Source organism: Centropristis striata, chromosome 8, assembly GCF_030273125.1.
Source record: "Centropristis striata isolate RG_2023a ecotype Rhode Island chromosome 8, C.striata_1.0, whole genome shotgun sequence".
NCBI lineage: Eukaryota > Metazoa > Chordata > Actinopteri > Perciformes > Serranidae > Centropristis > Centropristis striata.
This window is the reverse complement of record NC_081524.1, coordinates 10069385-10086086: the sequence shown is the minus strand read 5'-3', so window position 1 is coordinate 10086086 and position 16702 is coordinate 10069385. Positions and strand designations below refer to the sequence as shown.

The 16702-nt window shown below is 39.4% G+C and overlaps 1 protein-coding gene across 2 annotated transcripts; it reads left to right on the top strand.

The window, feature by feature from the left end:
* lpcat3 (lysophosphatidylcholine acyltransferase 3) lies at positions 1 to 14118 on the top strand. 2 transcript variants are annotated; one of them, XM_059339866.1, is made up of 13 exons: positions 1 to 162; positions 2851 to 2958; positions 5057 to 5166; positions 6364 to 6457; positions 6678 to 6715; positions 9037 to 9215; positions 9379 to 9487; positions 9595 to 9681; positions 9932 to 10095; positions 12073 to 12220; positions 12557 to 12712; positions 13756 to 13899; positions 13988 to 14118. In XM_059339866.1, the coding sequence occupies exons 1-12, from the start codon at positions 78 to 80 to the stop codon at positions 13873 to 13875; spliced, it is 1398 nt and encodes a 465-aa protein (XP_059195849.1). In that variant the 5' UTR covers positions 1 to 77; the 3' UTR covers positions 13876 to 13899; positions 13988 to 14118. The 2 variants fall into 2 exon arrangements, with proteins under 2 accessions (XP_059195849.1, XP_059195850.1); XM_059339867.1 differs by having other exon boundaries at positions 4 to 162; positions 5060 to 5166.
* Positions 14119 to 16702: the final 2584 nt, after the last annotated feature.

Below are 16702 nucleotides of genomic sequence, written 5' to 3'. Positions count from 1 at the left end.
CGTGTGTGTGATTGTCTGCCGTGAGTCAGTAGAGTTCACTGAACCGTCGCGAAGAGACGTTTCCGCCCACAAGAAAGATGGCGGCTCCCTTGCTGGAGAATCTGTCGGAGTCCTTAGGTTCCCCGGAGCCAGCGGTTCGCCTCATTTTATCTATTTTAATCGGTGAGTTTCCCCTTCAAGAATCGGTTACGGGTTGTTGTGGTTAGCTAGCTGTAAGTGACATCCATCCCGGTGGCAGGTTATAACCGCTGAAGAGCTCTTCATTGGTGTAACTGCTAACATACAGACACCAACTGACACAGAGCCACAGGCTGCAAACCAGCTTATTGGTCTGCTCAGGTGTTAGCTAGCTACATGATTATCCCGAAAACACAATCACGGGACTCTCAGAATCAAGATATATGTAATATATGTATATACTTTATTAAACTGGTCACATAGTAATTATCCAACACGCTCTAGTGATTGCTTAATGCTCAGTGTTCCTCGGACAAATACTGAATTTGACTCTGCATCTATCTGGAACATCTTACAACATTCACTCAAACTCAACACAATCATAACTATGGACCAGATTACAACTATAATAACCAATAACTCCTGCCTTTCACTGTAACTGTTTTTATTGTTTTTGCATGTGTTTTGTCTGTGCTGTTTTGTGTTTTCTCTGTATTCTCGACATCATTGTAAATGAGGGGTTGCCCTCAATGATTCTTCGAGAAATAAATAAAGGATAAATGGAAATGTGTACAGAAAGCCTTTGAATAAAAGGCACACATATTTTCCTTCACAGATCACCACCAGCGGCTAACTTGTGGCAGTTGATGTGTTGATGGCGTTGCTGTGTGGTGTTTTACTAGTTTGGTGTCGTGTCAAGTAAATAGTCAACTGTCAGAATGTCCCCTTGTTTGGTTACCGGACTGTTGGACGAGCTAATAAACAAGACAGGTAGTGGGCTGGACAGCTACGAAATTCACATATTGAGTTGTCTGTGAAGCTGCGGGATTAGCGTTATTGTTTGAGAGTGGTGAAAATAATAGTTCCAATGTTGTTGGGGGAGGGAAATGCTTTGAGCACAGGCTGCCAAATTATGCCCCCCAGCCCTCCATTTTCCCACCCAGTTGAGTAGAGGGGAGGCAGACTATTCCCTATAGGAAGGGTAACATTTGTTTGAAAGAGGCCACAATTACTTCTCATTAAAGTTTGCTCTAACTTTAGGATTCGTGCAACATGCAGCACCATTTTAGGGCCACAGGGTCTGCCTGTCAGGGGTGTGTTATGGTGTGTTGGGGTGGGGGAGGGCGTCCTCCATGCTGTCCTCAATGAACTTTGCTCTGACACATGGACACGTCTGTTTTTCTCTCTGCGTCGCCTCACACCAACAATACAATGGATTGAACGTGGCCATTCAGATGAGACTTTGGCTCACTAACGCCTGAATACCCTTCAGTCAGCCTGTTGCATGCTCCTTGTCCCAGTGTTGCTTAATGTGTCTTACATAATATTGTAGCCATATACGAACTGCCTTGCACAACAGTGTAGCATGAAATAACAGGAGTTTCCTCTTATACGTGGGCTGATGTGGTTTAAGATTTGTTCAGCCAACTCCATTGCAAAAACAATTACATGGTAATGCACTGTGTGGCTTGCAAGACTCTGCATAAGTGGCTCAGATAATGCCCTACAGCAGCTCATTGCTTGATTTTCTGGATTGCAAAAGCATAAGACTGGGTGTTATGTATTTCTCCCATACCCAAAAATCCCATTGAAAAAAAACAAACATACGTCAATAATTTAAGACTTCCCTGCTCTGTCTGTGGTACAAAATAAAACAAGAAATGTATAATTCCTAAAACAAAGAGCACTACAAGCAAACATTACTCAAACAGAAGCAGAAGAAGTAGTGCATATTCAGCTGAGTATTAATACACAAGTATTTGTATGCACCAGTGAATATTTCTGGCAGCATGTGCGGATGATTAAAAATAAACCACAGTGCCCCTTTTCATCTTCATGAAGGAGCATGTCATCCAGTGCAACTGTGTGGCTCATGACATGTGTTTGAACAACAATGAGGGTCAATGGCAAAGAGGAATAAGCTGTATCAGGCTTTGGCTACACAAGCAATAATCAGATCATTTCCCTGCAGGCTTTGGTCACGAGATTTGTTGCTATGAGAAAAATATAGAAAATTAAAAATCATTTATGAGATAACACAATGTTCTAACCCAGAGAAATCTGTCGTTTTATTCATGGTAATGTTAATTTGGTCACTTGGCATCACTTCACCCCCTCTAGTTGCTCTAACTTCCAGTGAAACACAGGAAACACCAGGTCATAACATTATTATGTTGCAACGTTCAACACAATCAGTTATTTTTAGTATCATTCTTAGGCAGTGTCCTCATTTTATCTTTCATATATCATCTCCAGAATCACATCATAATTTTGCCCAATTTGTTTTAATGCAGTGCTTTGAAGGTGTTTACATTCCCCCTAATCTATAATTATGTAATGACGTGTGAAAATATGGACAAGAGTGGGTCTAACTCAGCCGGTTGACCCTACATGGAAATAAATTTTACCATGGTCACTAGTGAGTGTTTGTCCTTTCCATATTCGACTGAAGGCAGTTATCTTTCTCCTTGAGAGGCCAGATTTGCAGCAACACACACCACACAAGCGTACCAATGGCATTGATCTGCTACTGTGTGTGTGTGTGTACACCATGTGTTTTTTTTTACTACAAGGTCACCATTGTTGATATCAAGGGGTGTCGACAGTGGCTCTCTTGGCAAACTTGAAGGCACATGCTGTAGCGCCATTAACTGTTTTCTCTCTCTCCTGCAGGTTATCCCTGTGCTCTGGTATACCGGCGGTTCTTGTTCTACAAGCCTGCCACAGTCATTCACTTGTTCCACGCGCTTTCTGGACTCGCCCTTGCAGCATTCAACTTTGGTGAGATGTCAAGTTTAAATACCTCAGTTCTGAATAACCCTTTGGCAAATTCCTTTTCCTTGAGTTGGTGAAGAAATTCTTTCAAGCTGAACTGTTTAGTTGTCGAGTAAATAATTGAAAGTTGTGTTTACACTCCCTGTAACTTACCAAAATTGTGCGTCTAACAAACATGTTTAATGTAATTTCTTCCTCCCTAAAGAGTTTTTGGAACATTTTGAAGTCTGCATTGTTCACATCCGTCATTGTCTTCTTCCATGTCTTCTGATTGTGTATTGTTGCCTCTCTGTCTGCTCCATGGCTCTACTAGAAACAATTAAAACTGGGACCCACTCATTTAAAAATAACTGCAACATTCAATGGCTATCATGAGCGAAATAATTAGTGAACAGTGTCACAACCAACACACAAAATCCAGATTCAGAGACAGCCAGGCTTTCATACGTCACATACCTAGGGAACCAATCACGTCACCTTGGGGGCTTTTCATATCATTAGCACAACCCTTGGGTGAAACCAGAGATATCAGATATCTGTATCCTACAGCCATGGAAGAAAATATTAGACCACCCTTTTTCTACAATTTCTTGGTCATTGTAATGCCTGCTACAACTAAAGGTACATTTGTTTGGACAAATATAATGATAACAACAAAAATAGCTCATAATAGTTTAATTTAAGAGCTAATATCGAGCCATTTTCCATGGATTTCTTGATAATTACCAAAATCATTGTCAAGAAAACCATGGAAAATGGCTAGAGTTGGTTGTACCAGGCATTAAAATGAACAATAAATTGAAGAAAATAAGGGTGGTCTAATAATTTTTTCCATGACTGTATTTTGCAAGTTTCACTGTAATAACGTCATTTTTTTACACTTTTCTCTGGGAAAACTAACACAATTATTAATCAAAGCAGACTATTTTAAATGATTTAAATGTGACTGTTATTTTACTTTATATGAAATTGAATTACATATTTAATGTAACATCCAGGAGAAACGCATGACTTAAAAAAGAAAAGTACTTTTACCTCATTTATTTTAGGACATAATAGTTTAGCATTGTTAAGTTGAAGAACAATTCTTCACGTGGCTGAATCATCCACTATTGAGTTTTTTTTCGAGTTGATGAGGAAGTACTTTAAATATGGTGTGAGCTCACACATTACACCAGCCGGTTTGGCAACTCTAAATTCAAATTCAATTCTCTTTACACAAGTGACCCAGACTCTCTGTCTATGCAGCTTAATGTAGAACAGTCATGGCTGCAAGTACCAATTATTCTGCAGATTCAAGTTCGGTGCATAATGTGTAAAATAAAGTGTGAAAAATGTTGCAATTTTCAGATTGCTTATTGTGTTCAACCAACAGACCAAAACCCAAAGATATTCAGTATAGAGCTGGAAAAATAAATAAATGAATATTCGATCAACAGAAAATGAATAAATCAGGTTTTCTGTCAGATGATCAGTGTTTTTAGTTGAATAAACAAGCCATTTCAATAGATTTCCTTGAGTTGTGGTAAATTAAGCATATCACACTGTTTTTGACATTTTGCAGACAAAATTATCAAAACAATAATCTGCCAGTTATTGTCGAACTTAACCAATTATATAAATAATGAATAGTAGCAGGCCCAAGTCCATCATAAAAGCAAATATTCACATCTGAGAAGCAGGAATCATTGAATTTTTGGCTGCTTTGCTAAATTTCAGAGTTAATTTTGTATTTTCAAATCGTCACAGTGACAATATTGGTAAAAAGGGCTCCTCCAGATAGGATGGATGGATGGATGGAGTATCCTCATGGATGAGAATGGCATGCTGGAGTAAACACTAACTGCTAACATCGATTTCTTTCTCTTTTCTTTATTCTGTCGTGGCTGCACTTGGATTTTACAGCAGGTCTGTTGCTTTATCTTTCTCCTTGTGGAATACTTTTCCTTCCAACCCTGTTTCAAAGGATTGTGTGTTGTTGTACTTTCTCCATCTCTGCCGATACTGAGATGTGGAGGAAAAGAATGCTGTTATGGCCATTCCTACAGGTCACACTCGACTGCACTCACCATCATCCCCATCCCCCCTCTGTCCGTCTCTTTCCCAGGCTCTCAGATCTATCACTCTGCAGTATGCGTCCTTGTCCAATTCCTGATGCTGAGGCTCATGGGAAGGACAGTTACAGCTGTCCTGTGCAGCTTCACCTTTCAAATGGTGAGCTGTCCCGCTGTTTCTTTTGCCTTCCTCTCCCTTTTCCGAAGTTTACTTTATAGTATTGCCTCCCTTTTGTCCATTATCAGCCTTTTACTGCAGTGGCTCAGGTGCTCTCTCTGCATAGTCTTATTTCTGCATCTGTGATTTCCTTTAATTGCCGTGTCAATGCCTACAGTTTGTCCCACGCATTAAAAGGACCATGATGTAGTCACATGCTTCCAATTGCGCACATAGAAAAACAGTAATGAAACCAGGCTTTTACCCAGAAATGTGCCAACGTCAGATTTCCTTTGTTTTTAACAGCACACTTCCTGTGAATTGTTATGGCTATTCCCTTATTTAAAAATGGCAAACGGTTGCAACCCAATCACAATAGGCCACTTCTAGAAATCCTGAAAAGAGCAAATGTGTGTATAAATGAACATTCCTGACCATTTTTTCTGCCGTTTCCGCATTACTCCATATTAACTTGAATGGGTAAACCAGCCATTTCTAAGCGATGGAAGTTTGATAAATCACAACTTTATGTTATGCATGTGCAATTAAAAACACATGTATAGTACAATCATCAGAACAGTAGAAACATTTGGTTCAATCAAAAACAGGCTCCTTGTTGAACATCTTTTGAAATGCTCATACTTATACTTAAGTGCATTTTGTGTTATCAAACAATCAACAATCATTTTTTTAACCAATAGATACCTATTCCACGTCAAATATCATTAGATATAATTTTACTTAAACCTTGGTAATGTGATTGGTGGGCCTCGTTGCTTTGTAGTATTGCAATTTGATAGAAATTCTGCAAATTTATTTGGCGACTCAAATAAAATCTCCTGGATTATGAAATCCCTCCCAGTCTCTGGGAGGGATTTCTGCATTGTCAACCAATTCTATACAGGAAAACTGAGAAAATAAAGAATACATAAAAATGAAAGAAATGGCTAAATGAACATCAGTACTGTAGGTTCAGTATCAGTCAATTGCTGACCATTTAAATTAAGAATACATTCAAATAAATGGCTATATAACACCATTTTCTCTAATATATGTTCAGTAAAAAAAGTTATGTCAGCAAATGTCTGTAATACACCGTATCTGATAAACCGGTCGCACTCTAATAAACATCTGCTTGGAGATGTTGGATAATGCAGAGGTGTCTTCATCTTTTAATCCTCTCGTTCTCTCGTCCTGTAGGTGTACCTGCTGGCAGGGTATTACTACACAGCGACGGAAGAGTATGACATCAAGTGGACCATGCCTCATTGTGTCCTCACACTCAAACTTGTTGGTGAGTTGAACTTGTAGCTCTTGTTGCTTTACAAACAAAATGCAAAATATCTTCCTGTTGCCATTGTTGCATTCTCCACCCTGTACTACAGTGAATGATTGACACACTGATAAACTGCTGACATGGCCTTTGCATGCTTAACAGTGTTCATTCAAATGATCATGACAGCATTAGTCACCCTAACATAGTTTCTGACACCAGTTGCATTTTCTGATTGCAGGTTTGTCATTTGATTACTATGACGGCGGGAAGGAACCAGTGAGTTGGTTAATCTCTCTTGCTTTTTCCGTGCTTGAACATTCATCAATAGGTTTATGTTGTCTGTCTTCTTTGTTTGTGTTTTGCTCATTGTTTATCTGTGTTGGTTCCTGTTTTCCTCATTTCTCACTTCTTTTTTTGTGTCATATGCTAAAGATAGAGGCGTTTCTGATTGACAGCATGTTATAGCTTTCACCACAGAAGGTCACAATGTCATCATGTGCACCAAGAAACTGGTACGGTCAGATACTTAGAGCAACCTGAGTAAATAATAAGTAAATGTAACACAAACACAACAATGCCTCAAACAAAGACCACAATAAAAAGTGACATGCACACACAGATGTTTGTTTTGTCTGACCAACGGTTCAAAACTCAGTTTACCGTCACAGAAAACAAAGAAAAGCAGCTAAACCGGAAAAAGTATTTTTTTTTCATCTGCAGATTTCTGCCGACAAGTGAGGGGAGAGCTCTTGCTGCTGGGAATATGTAGGGAAGCCAAACGCCCTTCACCTGCTTATACTATGCACACTGCAATGACATAAAGTCAAAATCTGCAAAAAAATACTTTTTTAATCGACTAACAAAATTGGTGATGCTTTTATGTCAATGTAGTGATCGATAAATAGACAAAACATTCTGCTCTACACACATATGTTCAAACTTTTGTGTAGGAGAATAAGTGAATAGTGAATAATGATGATAAGTGAATAGAAATGTGGCTTTGTGTGGCTTTAACAAATACCATAACATATTAGAAGCCAGTGAAATAACTGACAAAAGAAATGACAAAAAGGCTTTGTGCTTGTGAGGAGCTGGCCTGACCCTCAACTCGACATTCTCCCCTTTTATACGAAGCTGCAGTCAGCATGGTCGCTCTGTATTTGCCTATTAAAGGCTTTGTGGAGGAAAAGGCAAGACGATATGGAACAGAGGGAAAAACCTAACAAAGGGCAAAGAAATGCCAGCAGAGTGGTGGTTGATAAGGATGAAATCATCCATCATGCGCAGCCTATATAATAACGTATCGCACATATGATGATGCAGTACATTTTCACTGAAACTCAATAGAAGGTAACCAGAGGCAGTATGAGCGACTTTTTTTGGGCTAGTCCAATTCTGAATCTTATACTGGATTCCTTAGAATAACTTGACTTTTTCACATTGAGACAAAAATGTAGCATTATCTATTATTAAAGGCATAGTTGAATTGGGGCTGAATTAGTTATTTCTTACTGCACAGTCAGTGTATTACCTAGCTGTGCAGGTTGTGATTGACAGGGGCTGCAGCAAGATGTACTGTAAACACCTGAAATAATCAATATCAGTTTAAATGTATGCTATACTTAGAATATTTTCTCAGATTTACCTTGCTGTCAGACAATTCTTTGCAACTGTCAGCTAAAGCCATTATCTGTGCTCTTAAAAGCTATCTTGATAAAAACAGTAATTTTACATCGTAGAACATTGCTGTTAACATCTTGCAGAACTCTGTTGTTCTCTGAGGTAAATTACTGTTTTTGTTAAAGCACTCAGGTGGTTTTAAAGAAAGCATTTATAACTGCTTCAGTTACCCAATGGCAATGTATAGCATACACTTAAATTGATAAATTTTATAGGTGGCTAAAATACCTAGCATCCATGCCAGAACTGCCTGTTTCTCCAGTCAGTATATTATTGTAGTTAATACACTGACTATGGATAAGGACCTCATACAACCCCACTTCACTAAATCTGCACTATCCCTTTAACGTGCATGTCAGTCATTGTTGTGTCCCTGGCCTCTCTTTACCACTTTAATGCTTATTTTGTTACAGTGAGTCTGTCTGTTGAGCAGCTTTCCTTTTCCTATTCTTTCTCTCTGCTTGTCTGCAGTATGCTTGGTTCCTCTTCAGTGCAGCTGTGACAGCTGTTAATTGCCCCTTCTGTTGCTATATTTCATCTTTATTCTAATGAGTGTTTATGCTATGCTTTTCATTCTGTTTTATCTTTTTATCTGTTTATAAAAACATACAAATCTGCTCTCATCTGGCTAATATTATCAGTATACAGTTTACAGCCTGCAGTTTAATGCCAGTTAATGAGTATTCACTGCAGTCATATCGAGTTTGAGATCAGTGAAGATTGTTTCAAAAATAATCCTTTATGACTAGATACTAGACTATTAGACTAGATACATCCTGCATCAACTTGCTTTTAAAATGACTTCTCTGCTCTTTTCTGCTCTCTTCCTGCACCCCCTTCATCCTTCTTTCATATCGCACTTCTTCCATCTTATTTTTTTTTCATCACCGTTTTCTTCTCATATCCACAAACTTTAGTCCCAGCTGAGTTCAGAGCAGAAGAAATCAGCCCTGCCATCTGTGCCCTCTCTACTCGAGGTGTGCGGCTTTTCCTACTTCTATGGAGGCTTCCTGGTGGGGCCCCAGTTTACACTGCGCAGCTACCAGAGGCTGGTGGCAGGGGAGCTCACTGACTCTCCTGGAAATCCTCCAAACAGGTAAAAGAGTGAGAAAATGATGAGCAATGAAAAGAAAAAATGGGCCGGAAGACTATCTTTATTACATCTTCTTAAAATAAGCCCACTGTGCAGTGTCACAACCCTGCAGTTAACGTCAGTCCCTTCAAGTCTCCTATCGTCATCTTGTTTCTCTCTTTTCTAGTGTTATACCGGCTATGAAGAGGTTTGGTCTGGGTTTTCTCTGCCTCGTGACTTATACGATATTTAGTCCCTATTACCCAGACAGCTACTACTTAACAGATGAGTATGAGGTGAGAACAATATGTTATAAAAGATAATCGGTGTGTATGCTACAATCTTTTCAATGAAAGAAGTAAGTCTGACTTTGTCTATAATGTAAACAATGTTCTTTCCGCAGGCTCAGCCCTTCTGGTACCGCTGTGTGTTTATTCTGCTTTGGGCTAAAGTCATCTTGTATAAATATGTCAGCTGTTGGGTTATAGCGGTGAGTAGCCTCTTGATCTGCAAATATGTGCATGAAATGTGTTGAGAAAAAAGTGGCAACAGCCCACTGGTTTGGTTCCTAAAATAAAACTCTGCTGTATATCCATACGGCACCTAGTTTAACACTTAATGTGAGAGCATTAACAGCACCAACCTTTACATCATGCATGATTCGTTTTTCTTTTCTGGCAGTACATTCCCAGTGCTTCACACTGTGATCTAACATGAGAAAATGTTTTGTTGCGTTCCAGGAGGGAGTATGTATATTATCTGGACTGGGCTACAATGGTGTAGTGGACGGTGAGCACAAGTGGGACGCCTGTGCCAACATGAAGGTGTGGCTCTTTGAAACCACGCCACTTTTCGGAGGAACCATCTCTTCATTCAACATCAACACAAACGCCTGGGCTGCCAGGTCAGTGCCGAGCCTGAAATCTGTGAAGCTTACTCGCTGGTATTCAGATTGGGTTGTAAAGTTTAAATATTTACTTAGATGATAACAGTGAAGTAGAGGCTATGACAGTTCAAGCCAGTATTATGTGGTGTTGCTACACAGAAATAGAGGAAAGTTGAAAGATTTGCACTCTTCAGATAATAAAGCAGCATTTTCATCAAAATACTTATCACATGATCCATTTCAGTTAAATTTTTTATCTCAGCCAGTGACTCAAAAGCTTTACTTTTACATTGTGTTGCTGGTTGATGAAAAGCTTTCATGCCCTTGGCGGATAAAATACATCACACTTAAAGGGATAGTTCGTATTTTTTGAAGTGGGGATTAAAGTGGCACTTAGGAAGCGCTCAGCACAACCCTGGTTTGAAAAAGCAGGCAGGAAGTGAAGCAACGTCCTGTGGTTCGGGGCAGCAGCTAAATGTATTTTTGCCAACTGGGGAAAAAAATCAATATCGCTTTAAGAGCTATATTTAGAATATTTTCTCTACTTTACGTTGTTTTCAAGCAGCCCTTTTCAATGGGGAACTTGGGGTTGTGTTTCCACCTGTGCTCTCTTCAAAACCACCTGACTCCATTCACAAAAACATTGATTTTTACCTGGCAGAACATGGGAGTTGCTGGTCTACCACTGCCTCGAGCGATTAGTTAGTTGGTATAATTGTGTGACTTTGGTGAATCTACACAAACCATGTATAACAGCAAAGTCAACCAGAACCGAAACAAAGAAACCAAACGAGACAGCAGTAGACCAGCAACTCCCATGTTCTGTCAGGTAAAATGACTGTTTTTTCAGGTGGTTTAAATTAGTTTCTCCACATCAGTACATAACTTAGCTTCAGTGTCAGTACTCCTGCCTGCTTCTCCAAACTGGGGGTGTGTGACAGCCATCTACTGGTGTAGGTAATACACTGACTATGGCTAAATACTTCATACAACCCCCAATTCAAAAAATCTGAACTACCCCTTTAAAATGCTCTCATTGTTTGACCCACAAAGAAAACTCCTATTTATAGTCACATATGTGCCACTTCTTAAGCAGTTTAGTATTAAATGGGTTAAGTTTGATATCATGTTTACTAAGCCTTCTTCCATGCGCACTTTTTATGAGGCATTTAAATTCATACAACATGCAGCAGGGAAGAAAACCAGCGTGAATCACAGAAGCATGACTAATTAGTATGAGGAGGACAAGGTTTGATATATGGAGAAGCTCCTCGAGGGGTCAGTATGCTTCAAACAAGCTAGTTTGTGTTAAAAGCTGTCTGAAGTACCGTTTATAGCCGTTCCAAATGGCCACATTCAAAGGCCGGGTGAAAAGTCAGCCGTCATGGAGAGTGGCGAGACACAAATTGCAGATTAAAGACCCTGTAGTCAGTAGTAGTTGTGTGAAGAAAGAGAAAAGTACCAAATCACCTCTGCACCTGCACAGTTGCTGCATCAAGAGAAACGTACATGTCAGATTTTTGAGAAATGATTCCCCTAAATTCCTACGTCAGTACATTGTATGTATGGGCGGGGAGACACTGAATGAGCTGACACACACTGATACTGATGCCTTGAAGGTCATGAGCAAGACTTCTGAACAGTAGTAGTTCATGTATTTGTTTGTCTGGCCTTGCTCTCTGCAGCTTGTCACCACTGTACTGTCAGAAAGAAAACACTGTACTGAAAGGATAATGCCTCTACTCTTTTCTAAGACATAACACAGGTTATAGGCGGGTTGAGTACCCTTGAATAGCATGTAAAGTTCTTGAAATGTTTTATAATAGCCTCAGTTGCTATGCAACAACTTTTCAGGTGAGTGAGTGCTTAACATGTAGGCAGTGATGGCTGGTGCATTAAGCTTTTCTGACTGCCCTTATCAAGAGTTTAAGTTAAAAAAAGAAGCAATGCATTGAAATGGGGTTATTTAGGTTATTTTTTTTTTTTTTTTTACAGACACGTCTTCAAACGGTTGAAGTTCCTCGGGAATAAGACCCTCTCTCATGTGTCCACACTCCTTTTTCTGACTATTTGGCACGGTCTTCACTCCGGATACATCCTGTGCTTCTCCATGGAGTTCTTCATCATCACTGTGGAGAGACAGGTACACTACAATCACACAGCACAATGTAGAGATGAGTAATGTAAAGATAATTATGTTCACGAAGCTCAAACCATCTGGGTGTTTATTTCAGTAGGTGGTAAATTTGTTGTTTACCTCTTGGTTTGAGCTTTTTTTTTCTCAATAAACACTATCTTAGCGCTTTGTCTGCATTATATAAACCAATCGTTTGCTTTTAACAAGAGACCATGTGTTATTAAACAGCATTGATCAGATGAACCTCACTGCTGAATGTACTTATGATTAAATATTGACTACAGTCACAATCTGGCATCAGTTTATTATATTACTGTTGTTTTATTGCATGATTTATAACAGGCCCTGGCACTGGTGAGGGACAGTCCCATGCTGACCAAGCTGGCCAACAGCCCACTCTACCCCCTCATCTATGTAGTCCAGCAGTTTATCCACTGGCTCTTCATGGGCTACCCCCTCGTGCCATTCTGCCTCTTCACCTATGACAAATGGCTCAAGGTAACACACACTCAGAGGTCATAGGATGAATATGGTTGTTGTCACTTGTAACATTAAGCTTTCGGTCTTAAAGCAAGGTAAGGGGGAATGGAAGAGGACCCAAATGTAAACAACACAGTTTTATTTCAGACTGAAAGTAATACGGCATTAAAATTGGTAAAATGCAAGCTTTAATTTTCAATATGAGATCATTCTGTTTCATTTATACATTTGATTTCACTAAACAAACACCAAGCTTGCTACTCATCCGAAAGCCCTTAAGGAATCACAAGTGTTTTTGCAGTGTGTCACCATTTGCGTTTAAGTAGCGCTCACAGGTCACTTCAGTGAAGCAGGTGCTGCTTCGAGTTATAGATCCGTGAGTGAAGAGGCTAATGCGATGTGGAAACCGAGCAAGACAAGTTAGTTTTATTTCTACAACCCAAAAACACAATTGCATATTTGGCTTGGGGCTTGACATTCTGTACGTTATATGACACCCTCTATTCTTAGACCCTTGACTTTAATAAGGATAAAAATTCACCCCCAAAAAACTTTAACGGGGGTCAAAATTGGAAGAAATCTAACAAAGGGCTACAACCAAGGGCTACAGACATATAATGGAGTCGTGTTTATAGAATCAACTGAAATGGCAGCAGTAAAATGATTGTATAATATATTAATATTTTATAAAAGTAATACAATATTTTTAAAGGTTCAGTCAAGAGCAGAAATATTACATTCATGGTAGAATGTAAACTGAAGCCTCAATCAAATCAAATTTCCTTTATTTATCCCTGAGGGGGAATTCAGTTAGTCTGTTAGCTCTGTTAGGATGAGACAGCCTGATGGCTGTCTTTGAATCTCTCTGTCCTGCAACAGAGAGAGAGGAGCAGTCCACTGCTGTTTTTTGGGTTCATAAAGGTTTTGTGTAGCAGATGATCCGGGTATTTCAAGATGGACTCTAACATCTTGACAGTGCATCTCTCCTCCTCCTCCTCCAGTGTGTCCAACTCAAACTGTCGATTACTGTTGACTGTTTTGTGTCCTTTTCTTCCTTTCAGGTGTATTCGTCCATCTATTTCTGTGGTCATGTATTCTTCCTCGTAGCCTTTTTAATCATGCCATACCTCCGTAAGGCGCTGGTGCCTAAGAAAGAACGGAGCCCAACAAAGCAGGATTAAAACTTGGTACTAAAACTCGGCATGGTAAGCAAGTGCAGGGCTTTACGTTTTGCCAATTTGTTCCAGTACTAAGCTGTGAATAAATTAAAAAGATCTCTGTGTTTCCTTCCAGGTCCGTCTAAGGCCGAATATCCACTGAAGGGAACTGTGACTTTCGAGGAGCAGAATGGAAAATATTTTAAGGCCTTTAGTAATATATATGTCCATGTAAAAATAAATTTCTATATATTTTTGTGTTTTAAATGGGAAGGGTGTTTTTATAAACATTTGGAGAAATGTTTACAGGAAATGACCATCGTGCCACATGGGGTAATTGTGAGCCAATCAGGGGCGATTTCCTGTTCCTCTTTGTTTTCTTTTTTTTGTAAAGAAGTGTTGGACTTGTAGAACTTGAGAGACTTACATGCTGTCGACACAGAATTGCACTCACCAGTCACGGGTTCAGAGTCTGTCATTGGCTCAGTTTTTTTTGTGTGTATGTGTGATCGTGTGGTATGTGCGTGTGTATGCGTGTGTGTTTCTGTCATTTCTCTCTCACGTCTACCACCCGCATTTAGCAGCAGCAGCAAGACTTCAGAGGAGGTTTAAGCACAGCGCCAGCGTATGCGGCACTTTATAATGTAATAATACAACAATGCTTTCTGCAAAGGACGGATGATTATAATAATAATGATGATAATAATAATCAGGGGGGTAGTTTGTTGAAAATGGCTGCCAGTGGTTATACAAGCACTGTAAATCACACACTGTACACTAATCTCCCAACTCAAAATGGCCTTGTATTAATGAATGTTTTTACAGTTACAACTGTTCTGGTTTTAATTTGATTTGTGATGAAAAAAAAAAGACTTGATTTTCTAGAGTTTTAACAGCTTTTATGAAAAAGAACATTTTGTAGCTTTGGGATAAGATTTCAAGAAATAATTTGCATTGTTCTCCTGCCTTTCCTCGTTTGATGTTTCCGTTTCCTCCGCTCCCTCTGCTCAGTCTGCGCCACTCCTCTGTCTGCCTTGATTCAAGCCCTCGGCCCTCAGCTCTGAAATGCACACATTTGAAAGTGAATAATTTCAGAAGGAGACTTGCACACTGCCCAATCATACAGTCACTACAGCTCATCGTTTTGGTTCATCCTACATTCACTCTGATCTCCATAAATAGGGTGTTTTTGAATTGAGGATTTTTGAACTGGAAACAAGTGTTTTACCTTTGGCCTGCTCTTGTGTTTGTAACAGCGGGTGGTATTTAAAAAGAGCTTGAAGTAAAGGCATCCCATCCCAGAGTGGGAATGCCTCCTTTAGCTTGTTTAATTAGATTTTTGGGGGGGGTGGGGGGCTGGATTGTCCGATCCATGGCATGCTGGAGGAGGAAGCCCCAGCACTGCTGCTGCTGCCGCCACTGACACTCACATGGACAGGACGAACCTCACTGTAGCAACAGCCCAGATTTTGGTAATATTTATACATGACATGGTGATTATTAATTGATGTGAATTGCTATTTCAAGAGACTACTTTTTTGCCTTATTCCTACCAAATGTACAAAGGAAAAGATAACTTGGGATGGATTGGGAAGGGGTGGGGACTGATTTTCAAATACAATTTTATAATGTTCATTAAAAACGCTGCATTTCAAGTGAGGACTCTGGTTATTGTGTGCATCTGTGTGCCATTGGATTCATGAGTCTGACAGTAATATTCAATCTTTTATTTTAAAATCTATTGTACAAACACTGCAGACATGCTAAACATAGTAAATCAATATTTAAATTAAATATAATCATAGTTTGTACAGTGTTATGTTTGATAGATTTAATGTATTCTTTAAACTCGTCAATTCAGTAATAATGGGAAGTTTTGTTATTTTACATTTATGTGACATTTGCCATAAAGGCCTATAATTCATGAATAAGTTGACATAGACTTCATTGTTGAATTTAAACAATATAATCTTTGAGTCCAAAAGTGAAACAAACAAAAAAAACCTGGTGAAATATTTATGTTAAAATTTCCTGGTTCATTGCTGCAATAATCACATTATTTTTCTATATCTAAGAATTTGGGAGAAAAAGTTATTGGTCAGATATATATTGTGTTAAATATTTAGATATGTACATCTTAAATATTATTGGTAATGCAGAATTTAAATGGTGCTAGCCATGCTCTCTGCCAATCGGTAGGGGAGACGGGGCCATTGTAACACACTCAAGTCCTCCAATCAGAAACATGCTCGAGGGGTGTCACTTCCTCTGCACATGCTCAGTAGGTCTCTCTCTTCCTGTGGAAAATGAGCAAGATCATGTCACCTGATTTTGGGGTATGAAAGTTACTTTTTGGATGTACAGTATTTTTTTCTGCTGTCTAAAGTTCAGATGGAATTTAAACATCTATGAGTTTTGTCTCTAGGTTGAAGGTTAAACATGAACATCTTATGCTAATATAGGCCAAGATGTTGCTAGCTAGCACACACGACTTTATCATGGCTGCAAGATCAAGCCAAGCTGGAAGCTCCTAGTTGGTCTGTATGTTTTCAGAAGTTCTTTCTACATCTGCAGAACCATGTTGCAGCAGTGTGAAAGCTTCCTATACTTCTAGTCTCAGTGCTCATAAGGAAAGCTGGTTCTGTCCTGGGAGTGAACTGGACTCTGTTGGAGGTGTTCAAGAGGAGGATGCTGAGGAAACTACTTAGTATTTTGGACAATGCCTCTTATTCTTTGCAAGCCACATTATAGCCATGTAGGAGTACCTTCAGCTGTAGACTAAGACCACCGAGGCGCGGCACAGAACACCACAGGAGGCCATTTCTGCCAGTCGACTTCAAACTCTTTCACT

What these genes read in the sequence shown, in the direction of transcription:
- lpcat3 (XM_059339866.1), top strand. Translation starts at nt 78, where the DNA reads ATGGCGGCTCCCTTGCTGGAGAATCTGTCGGAGTCCTTAGGTTCCCCG. An exon ending in CCTGGAAATCCTCCAAACAG is followed by an intron (nt 9,216 to 9,378) that starts GTAAAAGAGTGA and finishes TCTCTTTTCTAG; the next exon opens with TGTTATACCGGCTATGAAGA. An exon ending in ACAAACGCCTGGGCTGCCAG is followed by an intron (nt 10,096 to 12,072) that starts GTCAGTGCCGAG and finishes TTTTTTTTACAG; the next exon opens with ACACGTCTTCAAACGGTTGA.